At 41.3% G+C, this 23,675-nt stretch overlaps 1 protein-coding gene across 1 annotated transcript in view; it reads right to left on the bottom strand.

Moving 5' to 3' along the window:
• Nucleotides 1–2,024: 2,024 nt before the first annotated feature.
• Nucleotides 2,025–23,675, bottom strand: part of NRG3 (neuregulin 3) — a gene marked incomplete at its 3' end in the record, with an annotated part of 645,607 nt that continues 623,956 nt past the window's right edge. The window contains exons 8-9 of the mRNA XM_081954558.1: nt 9,373–9,543; nt 2,025–2,532 (exon numbers count right to left, since the gene is read on the bottom strand). Coding sequence (XP_081810684.1) covers nt 2,025–2,532; nt 9,373–9,543 — 679 coding nt within the window. The remainder of the gene's footprint in view (nt 2,533–9,372; nt 9,544–23,675) is intronic.

Here is a 23,675-nt window from a genome sequence, read left to right as displayed (position 1 = left end):
AGAGAACGTAACCGTTCTGTGCTTTCATAACCTCAGAAGTTAAATTAGTGTGAGGCCTCTATGGGGAAATGTATAAATTCTTCTAATGACTTTGCAAAGGAGAAAAGAAAATAGGAAGTGTACTTCTTGTTTTTGACATCCAAAGGTCTCTAAGTTACACCCAAGAAACCATATATTTCTACCACATATTAATGCCTGAAGACTTCAAACGTATACAGAGGTTGCGATGTTTGTAGTGAAGTCCACAGAGGTTAATCCATTTTCTTGGATTCCATGAAATTCCTTGTGAGGGCAATCAGGAATAATGTGAGAAAATTAAATCTGACTTTTTGACATGACCAAAGAAGATTTGGATCATGTCTGTAGCTGGCACTAACAGCAATATTAGAAATGGAACTGACAGTTGTAAATATATGTTTAATAGAGAAACAAATTGGATCCTTTAGTTCTCAGGTAAGAACTAAAAAAAACGATAATGCATATATCTGAACAATTTTTCTTGGAGCTCACAGGTAACCTTCAGGAACAACATGGTAACAGTAGCATACCTTTCCTGGAAAATAATGTAGTTTAAATGACCTTCTTAATTTGTTAAAAAATCAATATATAAATATAACCTACCATTTGCCACATTTTTACCTTCCGTGCAAAGAATATAGATTTTAAGTTTAAAGAGTGAAAAAAACAGAAAAAGAAATCTCAGAATAGTAATTCTCAGACGTAGGCCCTGAAGATAAAACAATTTTGCTAATTAAATAGTCTTGTTTTGAATTAAGCTTTCCAGACTAGATGAAAAAGGAACAAAGAAAAGAAAAACCTATTGTAAGACAGTCTTACTCAATCTGACATCGTCTAGACGGTGTTAAATTATAACTCACGTTTTTTTTTTTTAAAAAAACATCTTTCATTGGACTGGTTGAGTTTGGGGAATTGCAAACGCAAGTGATCTGGTTAGAAAAGAAAGTTGTAAAATATTTATATTTGCTAGTGTATTAGAACGTGAATCTTGACGTGGCAATAAACAGTGAAAGTCAGACAGGAGAAAAGCCTATTTGCATTAATGAGGGAGAAAGAACATTCTGAGGAATGTTGCTAGCCTTACCTAAAAGCACTTGGGGATTTTCTTAAAATTTTTGAGAGAAAGGCAAAACAAAACCACTTTCAAAATTCCCTTCACCCTCACCCTCATAATAAATTTAATTAACCCAGACAAATAGTTTATTACTTGCGAAAATGTTCCTTTTATGATGTTTAGTTTTCCGCTTAAGCCAATGTTCTGATCTTCTCCTTCAGATCTAATGGTTGGGTTGGTCATCATCTCCCACATAGCATGGCTAGCTGGGGTGAGAGGTATCTATCATAGAATCTGGAGAGGTTTGGACAAAACAACTCAAGTTGTATTTCATTGATTTTGTCATTTGTATTTGTTTTAATATTACAAATTTGTGGCCTAAGGCTTGGGGTTTAGCAACTGTGTTCATTGTAGATCTGGAGAATGAAGGAGTCAAATTATTACTGAGGAACTTTGACGATTTAGATTACAAGTCATGAATTCCTTATAAGCGGTGGAAAACCTTTCAGATAAAATGCTCCAAAACCAATGGGAATTTAGTGAGACTAAGAGCTGTACTGTAGTGTGGTTTCATTTCAGTTCAGACAACAACGTCAGGGAGAATATGGAGGCTTGGAAGGAGCAGCCGAAGAAGAGAGATGGGCTGAAGTGAAAGGAAGGGACAGAGGAAAGAAAGAAAACCAACCCGAAAGAATAATAATAAATAAACAGAACTTCTATTTAAGGGTCATACCACCTGGTAACTCTTTCCGTTAAAAAAATATTTTGTTAAAAAACACTGAGATGAGAGCGATAGACTATTTGGTTTCTTCTAAGTAGATGTTCTTAAATTAATGCATATAAATAATTTGTAATTTCCTCTCTTTCCTGTTTAGCAAAGCTTCAAATGCACAGAACCATACAGCCCCCTCCCCCATCTTACCCTCCCATCCTTCACCCCCCCAGATCAAAGTCACTTGATCGATGCCAAGTCTCTTTTTGATTCACTTTTTAAGACAAACTGTGCCTCCTCTCGCTCCGATTTTGCCACTGGGCTCATGGGCAGAAAAGCTGTGTTTCCACTCCTACTGTTTTCTGCCTTGACCTTGGAAAGGTCAAAGTTGTCTGACCTCCTTGCATCGGTCAGAATTCGGATCTGTTCTTGGACAGTTTCTAATAATAGTTTGACTTCTTGTTGTTCTGCAATAAGACAGCTGCTGGCTGGGGCACTCATATTGACCATTTCAGTGGAATAGGAGTTTTTGCACCATTTGATGCCTGTGATATCTGAAATGTTTTGAGTCTGCATGCAGGCTTCATCTAAGCCCACCGAAGGGATGATGGGGACAGAATTGGCTCTTGGCGATGAGTAGCCCACCATGTTTCTTGAAGCCGTGCTATTGAAATAAGAGCTTGTTTCTCTTGAAGGCAGTTGCATATTTATTGAAGCGTTCTGTGATGTTTTTAAACCAGGAGATAACCTAAGAAGGGAAATATATGAGAATTATTAGTTTATAAGAGACAAGTCAACACCGCAGGTCCTTTGATGTTAGAACATCATGCAATCATAGGGTGGAAGAGACCTTGGAAGTCTTCTAGGCAGGATCCCTTACAGCATCCCTGACAAATGATTGTTCAATCTTTTCTTGGAAACCTCTAGCAATGGAGCACCCACAATTCCTGAGAGCAAGCTGTTCCATTGATTAATTGTTCTCACTGCCAATCAGATCTCCCTCTGAGGCATTTCCACTGTTGCTTCTTGGCCTGCCCTCATTCTTTGGTGAATAAGTCAATCTCCTTTTGTCTGGGATTGCCCCTCAAGTACTGGAAGACTGCTATCATATCATTCCTAAAACTCCTTTTCGTTAGGCTAAGCATACTTTGTTCCCTTGTCTATTCATTGTATGAGTTAGCCTCCAGATCACCTTATCATCTTGGTTCGTCTTCTCTGTACTCTTTCTAGGATCTTAGCATCTTTTTTTGTAAAATGGTGACCAAAACTGGACACAGTGTTCCAAGTGTGGCCTCACTGGGGCAGTCTAGGGTGGTACTGTCACTTAATGTGGTCCTGATGTTATCAATCTGTTGTTATAGCTCAGGACTGTGTTGGCTTTTTTGGGCATACTGCTGGCTCATACTTAAGTTATTGTCCACTAAGACACTTAGATCCCTCTCACGGGCACTACATTTGAGCCAGGTACCACCTATGCTATACCTTTGTGTCACTCCATCACTTTGACTTCAGCAACCTTTCTATGCTCAATGGGAAATTTCTTGGCTGTTCTCATTTCCAAATGTCCTTTAATGATCATTGCTCATTGATATTTTGAAATAGGATAGTCCAATTCCATATTCCATATTGTGAATTAACCACACCTCTTAATAAACGTTTCCACTGAAAGTGAAAATTAACTCTAGATTAAGCAACAAGTATCTGTTGTCATTCACAACCTTATATCATCCAAGTTATTGTTGTGAAACATTAAAAAGTTTTAATTAGCAATGAGCTGGTCCAAAGTGTTAATGTCTATTTTGTCCATTAATTCCAGAATAATGGTTGGTCAGTGATCTTCAGGGTCAGATTATCTTATAACATCAAGTTTTCATGAGATCAAATCTGACTCACTATCTCAACAGATTCCAAAATGTGTTTTAAAGCTTCTGGTATGAGAAAAGCAATTGAGTTATGAGTAAAATAAGAACCAAGGCCCTGCTAAACTATTAAAGGGGAAAGATAATAACTTTCCAGGGGTGCCCATAATGGTTTTCGAAATAAATTGCTTGAGTTCCAGGAAGAAATAAAGGTCAAAAGAGAAGTCTGATGGTATAATTGAAAAAATATGTTTAGGGCCTGTTCTATGTTGACACCTTTTGATTTAATATTCATAAGGTTGTAAATAGTGCATTGGGAAAAGAAATAAGGGTCAAAGATGTGAATGTGATGTTAAATTATACTCCAGAAATTTGGAATCTGTTGAGGCTTGAAGAATTTGAAATGCATTGTCTGTGAGCTTCAGCTAAGAGGATGGTTTTTCTCTGGTGGAAAGATTCTGGTGTGTTTGATCTAAGAGAAGCTGAGTTCAGTGCATACATGCTCCTTATTCTTCTTTTTTTTAAAATTAAATTAATTCTGGGGCATACAAAATGGCCAGCGAACAGGATTCCTGAAGGAATATCTCCTTATAGCAAGTAGGGTACATAGATACTAGATATATATTACTATTTAAAACCAAACAGTTGGACATGAGAAATACAACTAGTCTATACAGGTATTCCTCGCTTAATGACTGGTGGCTTAGCAACTGTTCAAAGTTACAACAGACCCTCCAAAGGCGTAACCACCCAGTTCCATAGATCCAACAACTGCACACCACCCTGGATGGTCACATGATCACCTGGATCATCTGTATGGCTGGTTGCTGTGTGAGGTGGTCATGTGACTACAATTTAGGATGTTTTGGGCAGTTTCTGGCTGTTTCAGCTGGCTTCAGGCAAAAAGCACCCGTAAGAATAGATTTATTCCTTTAACAATTACAGTCTTCATGTCAGGCCTGCAGCTATATTCCTTTTTAGGATCTTTGGCCTGCCACATTTTCTATTATTTTCCTATGCTGTTTCATTAGTGTAGTAATTGGGAGGGGGGAATAGAAAGGAGTAGAATTGTGGAATGTGTTGTTGTCATTCTTTTCTAGAAGCCAGGATCATCTTTTGTCTCCGCACCTCGACACCTGACCGGAACCAGCAGGGTGGAGATGCCAGCGTGGAAGAAAAAGATTGGACCATGTGATGGATTTATGGGTGTGGGGATAAGATCATGAACTTTCAACTGGGTGGAATCCCGGGAAGTTCTTCGGATTTGGGATTCCCCAGATGTGCCAACATGTCTGTCTTATTAAATTGGAACTTTAAGGATAGCTCTGCCTTGGACTCTGATTTAATTCTGCATGATATTTGGAACGCTGACATTTCATTTATCAACCGCTACCCAAAAAAAAAAAAAAACTCACAACATCGGGGATGGTTACATGGGTGCCTCGACCTATGACAGTCAAGACTTATGACAGAAAATCTGAGCTTCATTATGTCCAGAGGTCAAAGGATTGCCCAGTAAGCATGCCATCTTTGCTGTTAAGATTTTGCCTTCTTTATTAAAGATGATTGAAAAAAGACTTTTTTAAAAAAATAGGTTTAACTACTGTATAGATTATTAAATCCATCTATCAGATCTGGGCTGCAAAAATCTGGATAACCATTAGAGGAGCACAAGGCATTGGGAGTTTATGTATCTTGGCTTTTAACTAGTGAGTGTGATGATTTTTGTAGTCCAGATCTGGGAAACCAGATAGAGGAACTAGTGGTATCCATTTACAAACAATACAGGGGAAATAGTACATATCCCAGAATCATCCAAAAATTTGTAGGATGCTGTAGGAGAAACAGACAGTTCTGGACTTTAGCAATACCACTTATATCCTGCTTCATAGTGCTTTACACCCCTCTGTAAGTGGTTTACAGAGTCAAACTCTTGCCCTCCCCCCAACTATCTGCGTCCTCATTTTATCCCCCTCGGAAGGATGGAAGGTTGAGTCAACCTTGAGCCTGGTGAAATTCGAACTGCCAAACTGCAGGCAGCCAGCAGTCAGCAAGAAGTAGCCTGCAGTATTGCACTCTAACCACTGCACTACTGCAGCTCTTATAGCTGATGCTCATCTATCCAGCAGCATCTCAAGCAGTCTGGTTGAGCAGACTGATGTCAACAAAACACTGAACATAGAATAACCAACATCATTTTGGAGCTATTCTGGAGGCCACCAAGCTCATTAGTGATTAGTGCCAGATACTTTTTTTCTTGTGGAATATCTCCTGTCATGCAGGAGGAATTTCTGTTGGGTTGATGCTGCATTCCTGGAGGACATTGTGATGAGATTTATGCAAAGTATAAGGTCTCTTAGAAGAAACCCCAAACTCTCTCCTTCATGGGTGTAGAAAAGAAAGACTTTCCTGCTGAAGTTTGGGGGTAACTCAGCAGGGACAATCTCTTTATGTTTAGCTCTCTGAAGATGTGGGCTGTGGGACTTGAGGTGGCAGGATCAATCCAGATTTGCTCATAAGCATCAAGAACACCCATCCATGATCTGAGATAATGCCCAACAGAGCCCACATTATGTTAACACCTTTTAACTTCCTGGACCCTGAGAGAGTGGAACTCCTGTTCAGAAACTCATGTTTCTGGAAATAGTTCTCTTGTATCTGGAGGATCCAAACTGAATCCTGACAACACATGAGTCTCCTCATTCTGCTTCTGCTAATGTTTTTGTTAGCTATTTAATTATTTTCCTACAATCCTCCAGGCTTGCAGCTCTGATTATTCAGTGTGTAGAGTTGTGGGCAGTTTTCAAATATTCAACTTTATTAATTCAGGCTAAAGGAATACTTGAAGGTTCAAGGACTTTCCTGTATTTTTAATCAGGCCTCAAAAATACTGTGTGACACTGACTTTCCAAGGCTGCCCTCTTTCCAGTTGCATGCCATGTGTGCCCCACATGCCATCTGCACATTTGAACTAAGGAATCTGCTGAATGGATGCATATATCGTTTCTTGCTCATGTGCCTGCCAAACCCCTGCTGGTTTGTATGCCCATACTTGCCTCTTTGCTGGTGCCAGCCTGCAGGCCTTTGTGCCTGCCATGTGATGACAATCCAGCTGGTTTTGGCCAAAACAGCCCAATGAACGGCTATGAATGTCTCATCTTGCTCCTTTTACAGCTTCCAGGCTGCACACCTGCCCCATCTGGCATAGCTACTCAACTCTGAATGGTTCTTTCACAACGCCAGGCTCTGGACAATCTCTGTGGCCATTTGCCAGGCTTTCTCCACTTGGCAGCTTCACTCAGTTCTGAAACTTCTTATGTGCCAACTAGCCTGCACCAACCCATGTTTCTTTTTGTGGTTCCTAGCTTGCCTGCTTAAACTTGCCTTATCAGGAACCATTTCAAGAAACTTTTGAGGACACGGAACCATGCCAATCAACATGCCTATGTGTCTGGTATTGTTCTGCCTTAAATTATTTCTCCTTTCCAGAGATCTTTTTTCTCTCTTACATAGAACAGAGCCATCAATCCACAACCTCGGGGCTTTATGTTCCACCAAGGATTGACCTCATCTGCATGACTGCAACAAGAGGGTGATGTTTAAAGAAGGCCTGCCAGGGTTGGCAGTTTAGAAAGCCATCTGTTAGGGTTGTAGGCTTCAACTTCCAGGGTTCCCCAGCCAGTCATGCTGGATGGAGAATTTTGGGAGTTGAAGCCACCACTCTTAAAGTTGCCAGAGTTGGAGATCCCTGCCTTAGAGAGCAGAAGACATGTGAGACTATAGTTTTGGAAACCCTGGCCAAGTCAATTAACACTTTTCTACTGTATCTCTTTTTAAGCCAATGTGTCTTCAGAATATGTAAAACTAAGGTTTTATTTTGAATCAGTTGTTATCATTGTTATTTTTAAGTCAGAACGCAGGGGGGGGGATATTTTCTGCATTGATTCATTATGTGAACTTTATGCAAACTTTCTTATACATACAGTTAGGAGGTTGCTAGGCTGTCCTTGTGATTGAATTGCTAACTGGATTTTCCCAGGAGAGAAAGAATGCATTTTAGAGCAAAAGACAGCACAGTTTAGATTGTGTGGGAGAAAGGTAGTGAAGACAGTTCCTCCCTAATGGTTCCCAGAGTGTATGATTCATGGTTCAAGTAGTTGGCTTTAGTTTTGCAAGGTTTCTATCTAGAAGTGAGGAACAATAAAAGAAATTCCTTAGAAGAACCGCAACGTGTCTCTCCTAGTTTTGGGAAGCCTGAGAGTCCGTCACTCAACCTGCTGGTGCTTTTCAGGTGTGAGGTCCCCTATCAAATAGACCATCCCAGCTGTTATTGTACCCTCTTCCCCTACAAATGAAGACGTTGTAAGAGTTTTGAGCATTCACTCATTATATCCTACAGTTGAAGTTATGTTTTCAAAGCGGAGTGGATCAAATTTAATTCTTCCACCTCCAGATCCCAAGCCACAAATTTAAATGGAACCATTGACTTTCCAATCTGCCTTGTTCCTTACATCTTGTCTTTCTCTATCATGGGCAGGCCATGGAAAACCATCATCCTTCCAACCCTAATTGGCCTCCTGCAAGGAGAAATGTTTGCTGTTGGGAGTACAATTCCATTAAGTTTTTTCACTGGGTGTAGTCAGTTTTCATCTGTAACATTGCAGCCTCTACCAATCTAAATGCCAGCCAGTGTCTGAATTTGAACTCACACTTCTCTCTGCCATGCACATCAGCTGGTCTGCTTGAAAGACAGAGAAATAGCATTGCTCTTTGAAAAGGAAAAACTTGGGACTGCAAGCCAATGGAGCATAACCATGTTGGGCATCTCCCCAGCAGCTCCTACAAAGAGCTAGGGTTACTACAGAGATCAGGAAAGGTCCACGGAAAAGAGACAGAGGATTTAGGTTAAATTTGGGACAATTGCTTGCTTCGTTCTTCAGGTAGAGGCTACTGAAACATGAATACTTGCATTATGCTGAGATTTCCTAATTGAAAATAGATTTATTTAGACAACAGTAGTCAATTTTTGAGATAAGTGGTTCCAATTACTATGACTAACAATGACAAAAGATCAAAGAAAAATCTTGGTGCCTCATGAAAACCAATAACCTAAATATTAATATTAATCAGTGATTCTCTATTGATCTATTTTCTAGAATGTTTTCTATCTAGAGTCATGTTTTGAAACTTAGAGCAAATTGATTCCAATATCCTAATGAGTTTGATTAATTCTACTGATATACTCACGTACTCTATTCTGAACTTCATTTTGAATTGCAGATTTCTTAATTGTAGTATCTAATTTTGGGTCTTTCTTCCTAGTTTTTCTTTCCCCCCTTTTTTTGCATAACATCTTGCCTGGTGAAAAGCTTTGTGGCATTCACTTGATCTTGATGGTTAGGAATTGCCTAACCATATTTTTTTTAGTATGCAAGTACTAATTAGTGGATTTTCTTCTTAAAGTTTTACTAAAATCTCTGAGAAAGATGGGCAGTTAAGAAACATGAAATGTAAATGAAATAAATAAAATAGTGTGTCACAGATCCAGTCCCAGTAATATTGGCAAACTGAGTCCAAACGCAACTAAGTTTGAATTGAGTCCACCCTGAGCACAGTTTGAAGAGAGTTCTGTCAAATGTACGTTTGGATTTCATTCTTTCTTTTTCACATGCCTTCCTTCAGTATAATTCTCAATAGAAGACTGGTTTTTCTTGCCTTCTCCTACTTACCCTCGAGAAAGTCCCGTGTCCTGATCTGAGATTTTGGACTCTTCTAGATGTTGGTATGCTGGTCCCATAATGGCATTGAATCTTCCCCCTGGCAAAGGAGGAGTCCTTCGAAAGGCATTTCTGTGCAACATTCCAGGTTGCTGACTTGCATTGCAACAGGAAGAGAAATTCCTAGGAACAGAATAATAGAAACCATCAGAGTTTAGCTCTTGGAAGGAAAGTTGTACTAATTCAATAATAGAGAAAGGAGAATCATCGGGTTGGAAGGGGCATCAGAAGTTCAACCCCTTAGCTCAACCCCCCACTCAAGGCAGGAGACCTGATACCATCCAGCTCAAATGGCTCTCCAGTCTCTTCTTAAAAACCTCCAGTGATGGAGCACCCACAATTTCTGGAAGCAAACTGCTCCACTGGCTAATCACTCTCACTATCTTCAATGTTCTTCTTCTTCTAAGTTGGATCCCTCTTTAGCAAGCTTTACTTCTTGTCTTGCCTTCACAAAAAGTCCATTAACTAACTCTTACTTAATGGACTAGAGATAACAACACATCAACTTTAACGTTGATCAAATAAATCAATTTTTTATTCCTTCTTTTTATTTCTAACAGCCTTAATCTTTAGTCCGCTCAAATGATGTCCTAAAATTTGATTTCTTCTCATTTTTTGTTCCTTCTCATAAGAGGCTTCAAAACTTTAACAAGCTTCTCTTGTAAATTCCATATGAGAAAAATATCCAGGTCATTCTCTTGGTTTGTTGTTTCTATATCTCTTTAAATTATTCCCTCCTTTTCCAATGTAACTTTTATCCATGTCTTTCTTTTAGCCTGTCATTTATAAATCCACTTTCAACTCATTCCTGAGGTTCTCAGATAGAATTTGTTTCCATTGCCACATCTTTTAGAAGCAGTTCATTTATAGAGACAGATGTTTCTGTTGACACTATTAAAATTAAGCTCTCATTGTTCAAAAATGTCCTCCAATATGTTCAATGTCAGAATATTTTGCTTCGCTCTGTAATTGTAAATCAAATTGAGATCTTCTTTTCCTTTAATTGTAATATTTAGTTCCCTCTACTGTCCAGATTTTTAAATCATATCATGTTCTTTAAAAAAAATCAAAACAAAACCATTTTCCCATGGGAAGAATCTTTATAATTAATTCCAAAATTTTATTTCTAATTTATCTAGACTCTTTGCTTGTTTGTAAGTTTTCAAAATCAAAGTTTCAAGCATTCTTTGGCAATTTATTTAAAAAGTTCTTAAACTTGTAGTTAACACTTTCCTTTCTTTGAAACAAATTCATCTGGTGCTATAAAAGGTTTTGGCCCAAGGATTCCTAATATCGGAACAACAACTAACTTGTAATTCCTAGAAGTGATTAGAAAAGCAAGTATGTAAACTTAGCATCCTTTTGAAGGTACTAACCATGGTGTGAGCAAAATATCTCCCAGAGTTTTAAACCCACTGGAGACCTCTCTCCCATTGTCTTCTCTTTGGGAGCAGCTCTCTGGAACATTTGTGGGTAATCTCAGCTCCCTTCTTTGTCTGGAGAGGAAGTGTTGATTTGCCAGCTCTTACATTTAATTTTAATCCTCTCCCAAGGTCAGCTACACATTTTAGTACATCAATCCACCATTTCTTCCTCTGGAAGTCCTTTTTTCTTTTTAGTTTAATTTGTATTCTGTTTATCAAAAATGTCAATTAAAAAACCCACAACATCACATAAATGTATGTAATTTCTTCACTGATCAATAGTAACTTATAATTTTCAAAAACGTCTTAGACTTTCTGTAAGTGATTTGCTTAATAGGTATTCAGAACTCTGCTTCAGGAACACTAAATGGTCATTATTCTAACGTTTGCACTTTGCACTTTTTCTGTGTGAGATTTTTAAAATGCTGTAGGGCAACAATAAATCAAGATGTGTTTCAAAATGCTATATGTCATTCTAGATGACTAGGCAGATGACCAATATATCACCTGCGCGTAACACTCATAATCTAATAGCATAAAGTAATTTTTAAGAAGCTACATAATGAAGAACCTCAACTTGAAGTTTATTAATCACTAAGTTTGGAAGTCTATTCCCCATCTCTCCCCCCCCCTTTGATGTATTAAATATCTGATTTGTAAAATGTACAAAACAAGTCCTAATAAATCACCTCAGGCTCAAATCTCTTTAACTCAAATCTGTGTATACATTACTAGGCTAACATTATGACTATGATGTAGCACATGCAGAAGATAAGCTGTTGGACTTGAATTAGGGAGACTGTTTCAAGTCCCCGTTCAACTTTGGAACTCAACTTTCTGCCAATTATTCACTACCTAAATCTGGCTTATTATAGAGGGATATTATTATGGGGAGAAAATAGAGGGGAAACTGTACATAGCTTTGTTTTCTTGGAGAAAAGTAAAATAAGAAACAACAATAATTAGATGTGAACCACAATGTTAACTAACCTCAAGCAACACTCAAAGAAAAGCATTGGAAGCTTTATGCTGCCCCATTAAGCCCTCCTTGTTCTTGCTCATCTGCCTTTCTTCAACACAGGTGGATTCATTCCATGTGCAGAAATCCACTCAAGGGCTAGAGAAGGAGACCAGGATATGCTGTAGGAGATGACCAAGCTGAGGCCGTGGGAGGGGGTCAAATGCACCATCGGTTTGTAGTCCCTACCTCCGTAAGAGACACATGCCCAGCCCCCATTTGAAGTCCTTTGAATTTTATCTGGCACCAATTGGCCTTGACCAATGGGTAGATCAGATTCTTGCATATAGGTAATGCACACCATCCTGAGCCTGATGCATGTGGCTATGATGTGCTTCATGTGGGGCTTGAAAGGGGTCTGAACAAACATGGCAGAAGAAAGAAAGAAAGAAAGAAAGAAAGAAAGAAAGAAAGAAAGAAAGAAAGAAAGAAAGAAAGAAAGAAGAGAGAGAAGGAAGGGGAGGGAGGGAGGAAATAAAAACAGAAGGGAGGGATGGAAGGAGGGAGAGAGGGAAGGAAGGAAGGAAGAGAGAGAGAGAGAGAGAAAGGGGAGGGGGAGGAAGGGGAGGGAAGGAGGAAATAAAAATGGAAGGAAGGAAGGGAAGAGGGAAGGTGGGAGGAAGGAAATAAAAATGGAAGGAAGGGATGGAGGGAAGGAGGGAGGGAGAAAGGAAAGGAGGGAATACATAAATAAATAAATGAGAGAGAGAAAGAGAAGGGGGAGGAGGAGGAGGAAGGGAAGGGAGGGAGGGAGGAAATAAAAATGGAAGGGAGGGAGGGAAGGAGGGAGAGAGGAAAGGAAGGAAGGAAGGAAGAGAGAGAGAGAGAAGGGGGAAGAGGAGGAGGAAGGGGAGGGAGGGAGGAAATAAACATGGAAGGAAGGGAGGGAGGGAAGGAGGGAGGGAGAGAGAGAGGAAAGAAAGAAAGAAAGAAAGAAAGAGAGAGAGAGAAAGAGAGAAAGAAGGAAAGAAAGAAAGAAAGAAAGAAAGAAAGAAAGAAAGAAAGAAAGAAAGAAAAAGAAACATCTGCATTGTCTCAAAATTGCCTCCCAGGCACAATTTAATGTGTTCAATATTGTTAAAACTCAAACCTGATGGCTTCTTCCACGAAGACCTTTCCTGTGGTTGATGCCATCATAATATCCTTCACAGAGGTTCCTATTGCTAGAAACTCAGCCAAGTGGTGTAAAGAATATTAACCTAAGAGGCCAATGTTCCCCCACACTCCCATGATTTATAAAAATGCTAAAATGTTTTCTTTCACCAAACTTTTTAAAGTGTTCAAATTTATTGTTTCTATTTTTAAAAAAAGCTTCTCATTTTTATTTTAAATGCCATTTGCTGCCTTGAGTAAAAGAAAAAGTAAAAATGTATGGTATAAATCCCATGCAATCAGTATGGAAAATAATTGCTTTAATGTGATGATTTGAACCATTATCTTAAATTCAAATGACCTCCTAAAGCTTTCGATAGGTCAGCGGATTATTCATCCACCAATACCTACATCAACATATTGTATATATAAGAGACACAAACACACTTATCTGTGCCCATTTTTAAATGTATTTCACAGAGAACAAATGTAAAAAGGCAAAAGAACAAAATAAGAAAAGGATGGGGTAAAAATAGGAAATGAATGAATGAATGAACAAGAAGTTTACAAATGGAGAAATTTCAATATTTCACAATATCATTAATTGATTATGAACGTTGCATCATTTTAAAAGATTGGAAGTTGCCTAAGCAATGGATAAATAGGAATAGCGATCAGCACACAGTGTAATTCATAAAATAAAATTCTGAAGGATAATACATTCTGTCCATACTCATAAATGTCTGTTTTAATTTTAAGAACGCTGTAAGATCAAAATATAAACTTTATTCAGACAGTAACTCAATTTTTGGATGTCCATGGAGATCCTCAATCATTCAGGTCATGGTTGTCCCAAAGGTGCTTTTTCAAGAGGCAATTGGACTTCCTTGTTTTTCTTTGAAGACATTTCGCTTCTCATCCCAGAAGCTTCTTCAGTTCTGACTGGATGGTGGGGGATGGAAGAATTTACATTCCTTGCATCCTTTCAGAGAGTCCTTGAGGTCACATGGGAGTTTCTTTGTGTATTTTCTTTGTCTACTCAGGGTCACCTGAGTGGTGCAAATGGGAGTGGAGTCTTCTTGTAACTGCTGAAAGGTTCTAAACACGGGGCATATGGTGTTGAATCCTTCCCCCTCTGTTAAGAGAGGGTGGTTCAATTTTGACATAAATGACCCCTTTGACCCCTCTTTCAAACCAGCAATACTCTCTGTCCAAAATGTGGACTTTGCTGTCTGCCAAAGAGTGGCCTTTGTCTTTTAAATGAAGATGGACTACTGAACCTAGTCCTGATAAGCCTCCAAGTGGCCTCAACAACTCTCCACAAGGATGACCAGCTGTCTGCAAGGAATAGAAGTCCTTCAGTTCCCCACCATCCAGTAGGAGCTGAAGAAGCTTCTTGGATGAGAAGTGAACTGTCTTCAAAGAAACCGGAAAGTCCAGTTGCCTCCTGAAAAACAAGCACCTTTGGGTCAAATTTGTGATGTGGTACAAATCCATACACTGAATCACTGCATTGAAGACTCAGAATGCTTTCCTGTTTGAATTAAATTCTGTATCAAGTCTCCTTCTATGATGCAAAGTTATTTTACACATCAAAGCATCCTTAATTAGACATTCTTCCACAAAAGGAATTAAACATACTTTCTCATAAAATATCCTTGCAGCAGCTAGCATATTCAAAGCTAATTCACTACACTTTCTTGGAATATATGGGCTTGTACATTTTAATGAAAATGTCACAAATTGCAAAGGGAGTTCAATTTTTAAGATTCAAAAAGTCCTGTGGCTGTGTATATGAAGGAACAATCCAAACAGAACATTACTTTTCCAGCAATATTTGAATAAACTATTATGTTTACAGCTAGGGTAGGACTAAGGTAATATGCCAACAACATAACATCTTTGATGGATTTTCTCTGTAAGTAGAGCATTGAGAGTAAAATTAATAATCTTCCACGGCAATTCCCCTTCTTGCATATCTATTACTGCATCTAAGTGCTGCATCAATTCAATCCTACACTTTCTAAATTTGTGAATCACACGTCACCAACAATTGGTCAATAAGATTCAGCCGATGCTGTAAGTCACATATTACACGATTTTCAGTCAAGACTTTCCAATTTCTGCCTGCTTTCTGCCTTTCTTTTGATTCTGGGTTACTTATTCATTACTTTTTTTGAGATTCTGGTGAATCTCAAAATTTTTATCTTTGTCTGATTGATAATCAAATCTTGTGGTCACAAAGAGCGTGCAAATAAACAGGGTCATTTTCTGGTAGATGAGATAGACAGATAGACAGACAGACAATATATGATCCTTTGTATCTGACTGACTGTTGTCAGTTTTAATATTTTTTAACATTTCAGTGTTTAATGTCTTTTTTTTAAAACAAAGTTTTATTGGTTTTTTTAATTTTTACAAAGGGAAAAGGTACAGGAAAGGTTACAATTTTTGGCAGCTGCGAAATACGGTAGATGCACCCCCCCCTCCAAACTCATAGTATACATTTGCATAAAATTCAATATTAAGTAATAACATGTAGTCAGTGTGGTAAATTCAATTGGTAGTTTCGATCAGTTTATATCAGATGACTTTTCTTACTCATTTGTGTGATCTGAGCTTTCTTGTTGTCGCCCCATCTCCCCCCGCTGGCAGAGCTCCGGCCCCTCCCGTGTCTTGTATGTCTGTTGAAGACTCATCTGGTTTTTCTAGGAGCAGAGATTGGATCTTTTGGAGGATGGGGCGGCTGAGATGAGGGGGGGGGATAGAGGGTGTGCAGAAGGGAAACAAAGAACTTGACACCCAACAAATGAAAATAGAGTTTGAGAGAATGTCTTTTTATCTTAGATTCCAGAACGTGATGGAGACAGATGATGAAAACATAAGGGACATCATGACAAACATTTTGGCTGAGTATATTCAGAAGGAGAAACAACAGATGGGGTGGGAAATAGACCTGGCTTACAGAGTAAACTCAGCTTATGCTAGAACACACAATGTCCCCAGGGAGGTACACATTAAATTTCTTAGGAAAAGTACAAGAGATGAAATCCTGAATGCACAAAGGGGGCAAGCCTTGACATATAAAGATAAGGAGATAACCATTCTGAAACAGATCCTCAAGAAAGTGAGGGAAAAAAGAAAACAATATTCGCAATTGGTGAATAAATTATACCAGAAGGGGGTGTGGTTTAGATGGTTGATGCCTGAAGGGATGTTAATATTCTGGGAGGAGACAAGAGTTAGGATTAATACACCCATAGAGGCGCAGGCCTTTATGGAGAAAAATAAACTGCTCCTAGTGTTTAATGTCTTTAAGCTTGTAATTGTTTTATACTATTATTTATGGCATTGCAAGCTGCCCAGAGTTGCTTGATAGATGAGTAGCGTATAAACTAGATGATAGATAAACAAACAGACAGATAGGCAAACAGAATATGGAGGGAGGGAGGAAGGGAGGAGGGATGGATGGATAGGTAGATAAATAGAAGATAGATGATAGATGAACAGACAGATATTGTTCAGCTGCTAAGTTGTGTCCTACTCTTCACGATTCCATGGATCACAGCATGCCTAGTTAGTTGGTTGGTTGGTTGGTTGGTTGGTTGGTTGGTTGGTTGGATGGATGGATGGATGGATATGATGGAGATAGATAGATAGTGATAGAGATACATCATGACCAATATGCAAACATGGACTCACTCTCCTTATAATGCCCTTTCAGCCATTAGAAAAGCCACACATAACCAGACTTTGCTGGTTATAGACGCTCTGCAGAGCAACCATTTCCTTTACACAAACTCATATTTGTCAGCACAGGTTAGTCCTGTCGCCTGCTTTTGGGCAGGTGGGTCATTACTGTTGGGGATGTAACCCTAGGCTTGGCTTGGCAATGTATATAAAGCTATGATTGTAACAAATGTATCTGTTACTTTAAATGTTAAAGAGATGTAAATGGCTTGTTACCTCAAGCAGCCATAAGAGGGAGCCAGAATGGCTGTTAGCTCTCTGTTTGTTAGACGCTGATCAGTGTATTGTGAGGTACTGTGTTTTGCTACTGTTAGCTGTTTTTGTTTGCTAGACTGACTATTTGATAACTGAATGACTGAACCGTGTATGACTTGGACTGTTAACTGGACTCTGAATACCTCTATATTTCCACATAGTAAACTACTATATTTAATACTATTCAGTGTCCCTGTATGCTGGTTTGTCCGTGTTCTTGCATACCACTTTCACTACGCTTCTCTGCACACTCGCTCTCCTAACGGGGAGCTTACTTACTTAACACCTTTCAGCCATTAGAAAAGCCACACATAACCAGGCCAGCCTTGATGACGGGTTTGTGAACCCCGAGAGGTGGAAGAAGAGGAAGCTGAGGGGCTTTTTAGCAAAATGTTTTATACTGTTTTTAGGGGGTTCTGGGAAGGGGGGAGGGGATAACCAGGCCAGGAGGGAAGCCAGTGCCACACGAACAGGTGAGTCCAGGAGGGAAGTGAGCGGAGTGGGGGGGGAGAGGGAACAAACTATTCCAGTAGAGGGTTGTTTTATTACAACGGTCGCGGGGAGGTGGGGATGCAAGGACAAGAGAAGATCACAAGGTCGGTTGGGAGACCGTGGCTGCTGGCTACGCCCGGTCGTTTGTACCAACCCCCGCAACCTAGGTGGTCGGGATCTACAGAGACAGGGCCTTCGGCTGATGCTTTGCAATGCAAGGTCCGTGACCAACAAGGCCCCCCTCATTAATGAGTTGATCTCTGAGGGGGAGCTGGACCTTGCAGGAATAACAGAGACCTGGTTGGGTCACGAGGGTGATTTGCCCCTCGTGGAAATGTGCCCACCAGGTTTCCATGCATTTCATCAGCCCCGGGCCCTGGGTAAGGGTGGAGGGGTGGCGGTGGTTATACTGGATGGTCTAGAGCCGAGGGAGTTCACTGTTTCTCAGATACCCGGGTGTGAGTCACTTGGTGTGAAAGGGGGCCCAGGGAGGCAGTGGGGTCTGCTGATTGTATACTTGGCTCCTCGCTATACGTCAGCAGCCCTGCCCGAGCTCCTCGAGCTGATCTCGGAGACGGCGGTGGAGATCCCCAAACTTTTGGTTATGGGGGATTTCAACCTGCCGTCGACGGGAGCAGCATCCGAGGTGGCTCGGGAGTTCATGGCTTCCATGACAGCCATGGGCCTGACCCAACTAATTCAGGGCCCCACACACGAAGGTGGCCACACACTGGACCTTGTTTTTGTATCTGAGCAGTGGACGAGTGATCTGGGAATAGGGGACTTAGACATTACTCCCCTGTCATGGTCAGATCACTCCTGTCTCCGGCTAGACTTCCCTGGCACTACCCCCCACCGCGAGGAGGCGGAACCAGTTTGTCCAAGCTGGTACCGCCCCAAGCATCTGATGGAACCAGTTAGGTTCCAGTCGGAGCTTGGGCCGCTACCTGTAGCCCTGACCCGCGCTCGGTCGGAGGACCTAGTGGCCGCCTGGAATAGGGCGACGGCTGGGGCCTTGGACCAGGTTGCGCCTTTGCGACCTCTCCTACGGCAGCGACCCACCCGGGCTCCTTGGTATACCGAGGAGCTGAGGGTGATGAAGCGCCAGAGGAGACGTCTAGAGAGCAGGTGGAGGTCCTCACGCTCCGAGTCTGACCGAACACAGGTAAGAGCCTATTTACGGACTTACCTCGTGGCATTGAGAGCGGCCAAATGTAGACATTGTGCCGCTCTTATTGCGTCTGCGGATAACTGCCCTGCCGCCCTGGTTTAGGGTGACCCGCTCCCTCTTGGTGCAAGAGACGCGGGGGGCACCCTTACAGGGTAGAGCAGAGGAGTTTGGAGAATATCTGCAGAACAAAGTCGCTCAGATCCGGAGTGGATGGGCCCCCTCCAGTGGTCTGGATGGGCCGTCAACAGTGAGTCTTGTGAGTCCACTCTGGGAGGAGTTTGACTCTGTTGCCCCCGAGGATTTAGACAGGTTGCGTGGAAGGCTGCGACCCACCACATGTTCATTGGACCCGTGTCCCTCCTGGCTGGTACTGGCATCCTGGGAGGTGACACGAGGCTGGCTTCTGGGCCTAGTGAACGCCTCGTTGGGTGAGGGATCCTTACCTACCGTCTTGAAAGAGGCGGTGGTGAGGCCCTTACTCAAGAGGCCTTCACTCGACCAAATGGAGCTAGCTAATTATCGTCCAGTCTCCAACCTCCCTTTTTTGGCGGTTGTTGAGAATGTGGTGGCGCAGCAGTTTCCGCGTCACCTCGATGAATCCGATTATCTAGACCCACGCCAGTCTGGCTTCCGACCCGGGCACAGCACTGAGACAGCCTTGGTCGCGTTGGTTGATGATCTCTGGAGGGCCAGAGATAGAGGTTGTTCCTCTATCCTGGTCCTATTAGATCTCTCAGCGGCTTTTGATACCATCGACCATGGTATCCTTCTGCGCCGGCTGGAGGGGATGGGAGTCGGAGGCTCCGTGTTACGGTGGTTCGACTCTTACCTCTCCGGCCAGATGCAATATGTGTTGACAGGGGGGCAGAGATCGACCCCGAGGCCACTCTCTTGTGGGGTGCCGCAGGGGTCGGTTCTCTTGCCCCTTCTGTTCAATGCATACGTGAAGCCGCTGGGCGACATCATCCGTGGTTTTGGGGTTGAATACCATCTGTACGCTGATGATACGCAGCTGTACATTTCAACCCCAAACCACCCCAACGAGGCTGTCGCAGTGATGTCCCGGTGTCTGGAAGCCGTCGGGGTCTGGATGGGGGACAACAGACTCAAACTCAACCCCTCCAAGACTGAGTGGCTGTGGCTTCTGGCACCTCGGTTCAGCCAGCTGACTCCATCGCTGGCCATAGGGGACGAGCTACTGCCCCCTGTGGAACGGGCGCGCAATTTGGGCATCCTCCTAGATGCCCGGCTGTCAATGGATGACCATGTGGCAGCCGTGGCAAGGGGGGCGTTCCACCAGGTTCGCCTGGTGCGCCAATTGCGCCCCCTACTGGACCGGGATGCCCTACGCACAGTCACTCATGCGCTGGTGACGTCTCGCCTAGATTACTGTAATGCTCTCTACATGGGGCTTCCCTTGGGACACACCCGGAGACTGCAGCTAGTCCAGAACGCGGCCGCGCGGGTTATCATGGGGAGGTCTAGATACTCCCACGTAACACCGCTCCTGCGCGAGCTGCACTGGCTACCTGTGGTTTTTCGGGTGCGTTTCAAGGTCCTGATTACTATCTTTAAAGCGCTCCATGGCTCAGGACCTAGTTACTTGCGGGATCGCATCCTCCCACATACATCCCTGCGGCCAATCCGCTCTCACAGAGAGGGCCTTCTCCAAGTGCCGTCCACTAGGCAATGCCAGCGGGCGGCGCCGAGGAGTAGAGCCTTCTCTGTGATGGGCCCAACCCTCTGGAATGACCTCCCCCCCGACATTAGAACCACCTCGGACTTCTGCTCCTTCCGTCAAAAATTGAAGACTCACCTGTTCCGACTAGCTGGCCTGGCATGATTATAAATGTTACATCTATGAACTCCTGGTAGTATATTCTCATCTGGTTATTTTAAGGGTAATGTTTTAGTTTTAATTGTTTTTAGGGCTTTTAGCCTCATATTTATTCTTTTGTACAGGACTCTTAATTTTAACCTCCTCCACATACATACATATATTTATAGCTTTATTTATATTTGTACTTTATCTGTGATTTATTGTGGACTGTACACCACCCCGAGTCCCTTTTTGGGAGAGGGGGCGGTTTAGAAATGTGAATAAATAAATAAATAAATAAATAATAAATAAACACTGGTTATGGGCCCAGAGTATACCAGACGTAGCTAAAAGAGTTGGTGTTGATACGCAATACCGTATACGGATAGCTGTTTAGTTTGTAAGTTTTACTAGTATGGAGAAGATGGCACACGCACCATCAGCAAATCTATCACTGATAACCCGGTTGGATGGAACACACTATGTTTCCTGGTTCATGAAGTGCAGCCTACTCCTGGGTACAGAGGGATTGTGGGATGCTGTACAAAATACACCAAACGTGACTTCTTGGAATCCAGATGTCGAGGATGATGCCAAGAAGATAGCAGAGTTTCAAAGATGCAACAAACGAGCATTGTGTAAAATTGGTCTAACGCTGACTGACCAACAGTTAGTTCATATTTGTGGAGAGAATTCTGCAGCAAGATGTTGGGAGAATTTGAAGAAGATATATGTACGTGACATTGTAGGTGCACATATACATCTTACCCGCAAACTGTTTAGGGCACGTCTTCTGAAGGGTGGAGATATGTTAGCTCATTTAAACTTTATGAAAGGAGTTTTCCAAGAGATACATGAAAAAGAACTTATTTTCTCAGAGTTACATCATGTTTAGATCATTCTGTCATCACTGGATGAGAGTTATGATTATTTTGTATCGTCCCTCGAAGTCTTAACCCGAAATGAACTAACATTGACTGACATAACTGCACGCCTGTTGGAAGAGTCCAGAAGGAGGTTGGAAAGAGAGCAACTGAGAGAGAAACCACCACAATATGAAGAGTCACCTTCAACTGCCTATACTGTTAGAAAATGTTTTTCTTGTGGGGCTAAGGGGCATATAGTAGATTCTGTAAACATGCAAAACAACAGAATACTAGAAAGGTTAAGAAAAATGCTGATGGCATGTCTACTTTGACTATCTCTAGAAATGCAACGATAATCCATGATTCATAGGTTGTAGATAGTGGAGCATCACAGTGCATTACTAGAAATAAGAATTGTTTTATAAAAATGTCTGTCAGCAAGCAACATGTATCGTTGGCAAATGGTTGGAGGGTGAAAGCATCTGGTGAAGGTATGGCAAGGTGTTCATTCGTAATGAGCATCTATCCATGTTGTATATACCTAAACTGAAATTTAATTTATTATCAGTAAGAGCTCTAGTTAAGATTGGCTATGTAGTAAGCTTTAGGGGAGATAACTGTATCATAGAAAATGAAGGTAATAGGATTACTGCAAAATTAACAAATGGTTTATATATTATATCTGATGACCATACTGCTAACTCAGTGTATGATAATGTGAAACTACACGATGAATGCATACTTCTGCTACATAGGCATATGGGGCACATTAATTTCAAGGTGTTGCAACAAACTGTTAAGTTGTCAGAGGGAGTAAAGTTAAAACCTTGCAGTAAATATTTAAATTGTAATGTGTGTAGTCAGGAAAAGAGCAGGTTACTCCAGAAAACAGATGTAATGAGTTTAAAACAAAGAAACCTCTGGAAGTTGTTTTTGCTGATCTAATTGGACCTATAAAACCCAGTTTGGGAGGTGCCTGTTATGTTTTGAGTATCTTGGATCATTATTCAAGATACGGTTTCTGCTATTTAATGAAAGACAAGACAGAAACGTTTCAACATTTCTTTAATTGGTTAAGATTTGAGGAAAGAAAGATAAAAGCCAAGGTTATTACTGTAGTTACTGATAATGGGATGGAGTTTACCAATTATAAGTTCCAAACAATGTTAAAAGCAGCTGGTATTAAGCATAAACATTCTGCTCCTTATAGACCACAACATAACTCGTTTGTAGAACGAAGGGGGCAAATGTTACAAGCCATGACTAGAACCATGTTATCTGATTCAGGATTGCCTGAAACACTATGGGGTGAAGCCATGATGTGTGCTAACCATCTACTGAACAATGCTGTAAATGCTTCTACTGGAGAAGTACCATTTACTTGATGGCATGGTAGGAAACCTGATTTAAGCTACTTGCACATGTTTGGAGTTCCTGCATGGGTGCATATTCCAGCACAGATCAGAGTGAAGGGACAACATAGAGCTAGGAAATTATTTTTTGTAGGTTATAACTCAAACCATAGATCTTATAGGTTCTGGGAACAAGGGACAATTAAGATCTGTCACAGTGCTAATGCAAAGTTTCTGGAGCATGTTGGTTGGAACAAACTAGAAACTAATGATGAGGTAGTAATTGAAACCCGAGTAGATCAAAACAATGTATCAGGCATACCAGAAACGTGTGATGAATGGAAGGAGTCGACTCAGGAGGAGGAAGTGATAAAGCAGGAGGACGTTCAGGATAGTCCACCTATAAGCCCTGAGTTACCCAGAAGGTCAACCCGTGTAACACAGCCACCTGATAGGTATCAGGCATCTGTTGCATGTAAGGTGGATAAGGTACCTGCTACATACCACAAACTGACTATGTATTCAACTGAGGATAAAAAGGTAGGGCAAGCTGCAATGGATAGGGAGTGTAAGTCATTGCAGGATTTGGGAGTGCTTGACAAGGCTGATTTACCTTCAGGTAAACATGCAAGGGGACGCAAACAGATATATAAGCATAAAATGGGAGTGAATAGGAATTATGTAAACCATTATGGATGGAAATTAAGTAAACCCCGATGAGTTAGGAGTCTTGGTGATGTTGATATAAAAGGTTCTATGTTTGATAAGGGGTGCATTATGAATTGTATCTTGAACCTACATTATGTACTGTATTGTGTGTTAAAAACAATTGTTGCTTGATATGGGGACAGTGTATACAAAGTAAAATGATTACACTAGAGTATTGTATGTCTGAAGAGAATGTTGCTGATCATTTTACCAAAGTCAAGGTACGGTCAAACATAAACAATGTTGTGATGTTTATGGATTGAGAATGTGAAGTTGTGTGTAAATACATTGACAACCCAAGAGGGGAG

The sequence above is a fragment of the Natrix helvetica genome (genome assembly GCF_964273705.1).
Source record: "Natrix helvetica genome assembly, chromosome: 5".
NCBI classification, from domain to species: Eukaryota; Metazoa; Chordata; class Lepidosauria; order Squamata; family Natricidae; genus Natrix; species Natrix helvetica.
This window is presented reverse-complemented; position numbering and strand designations above follow the sequence as displayed.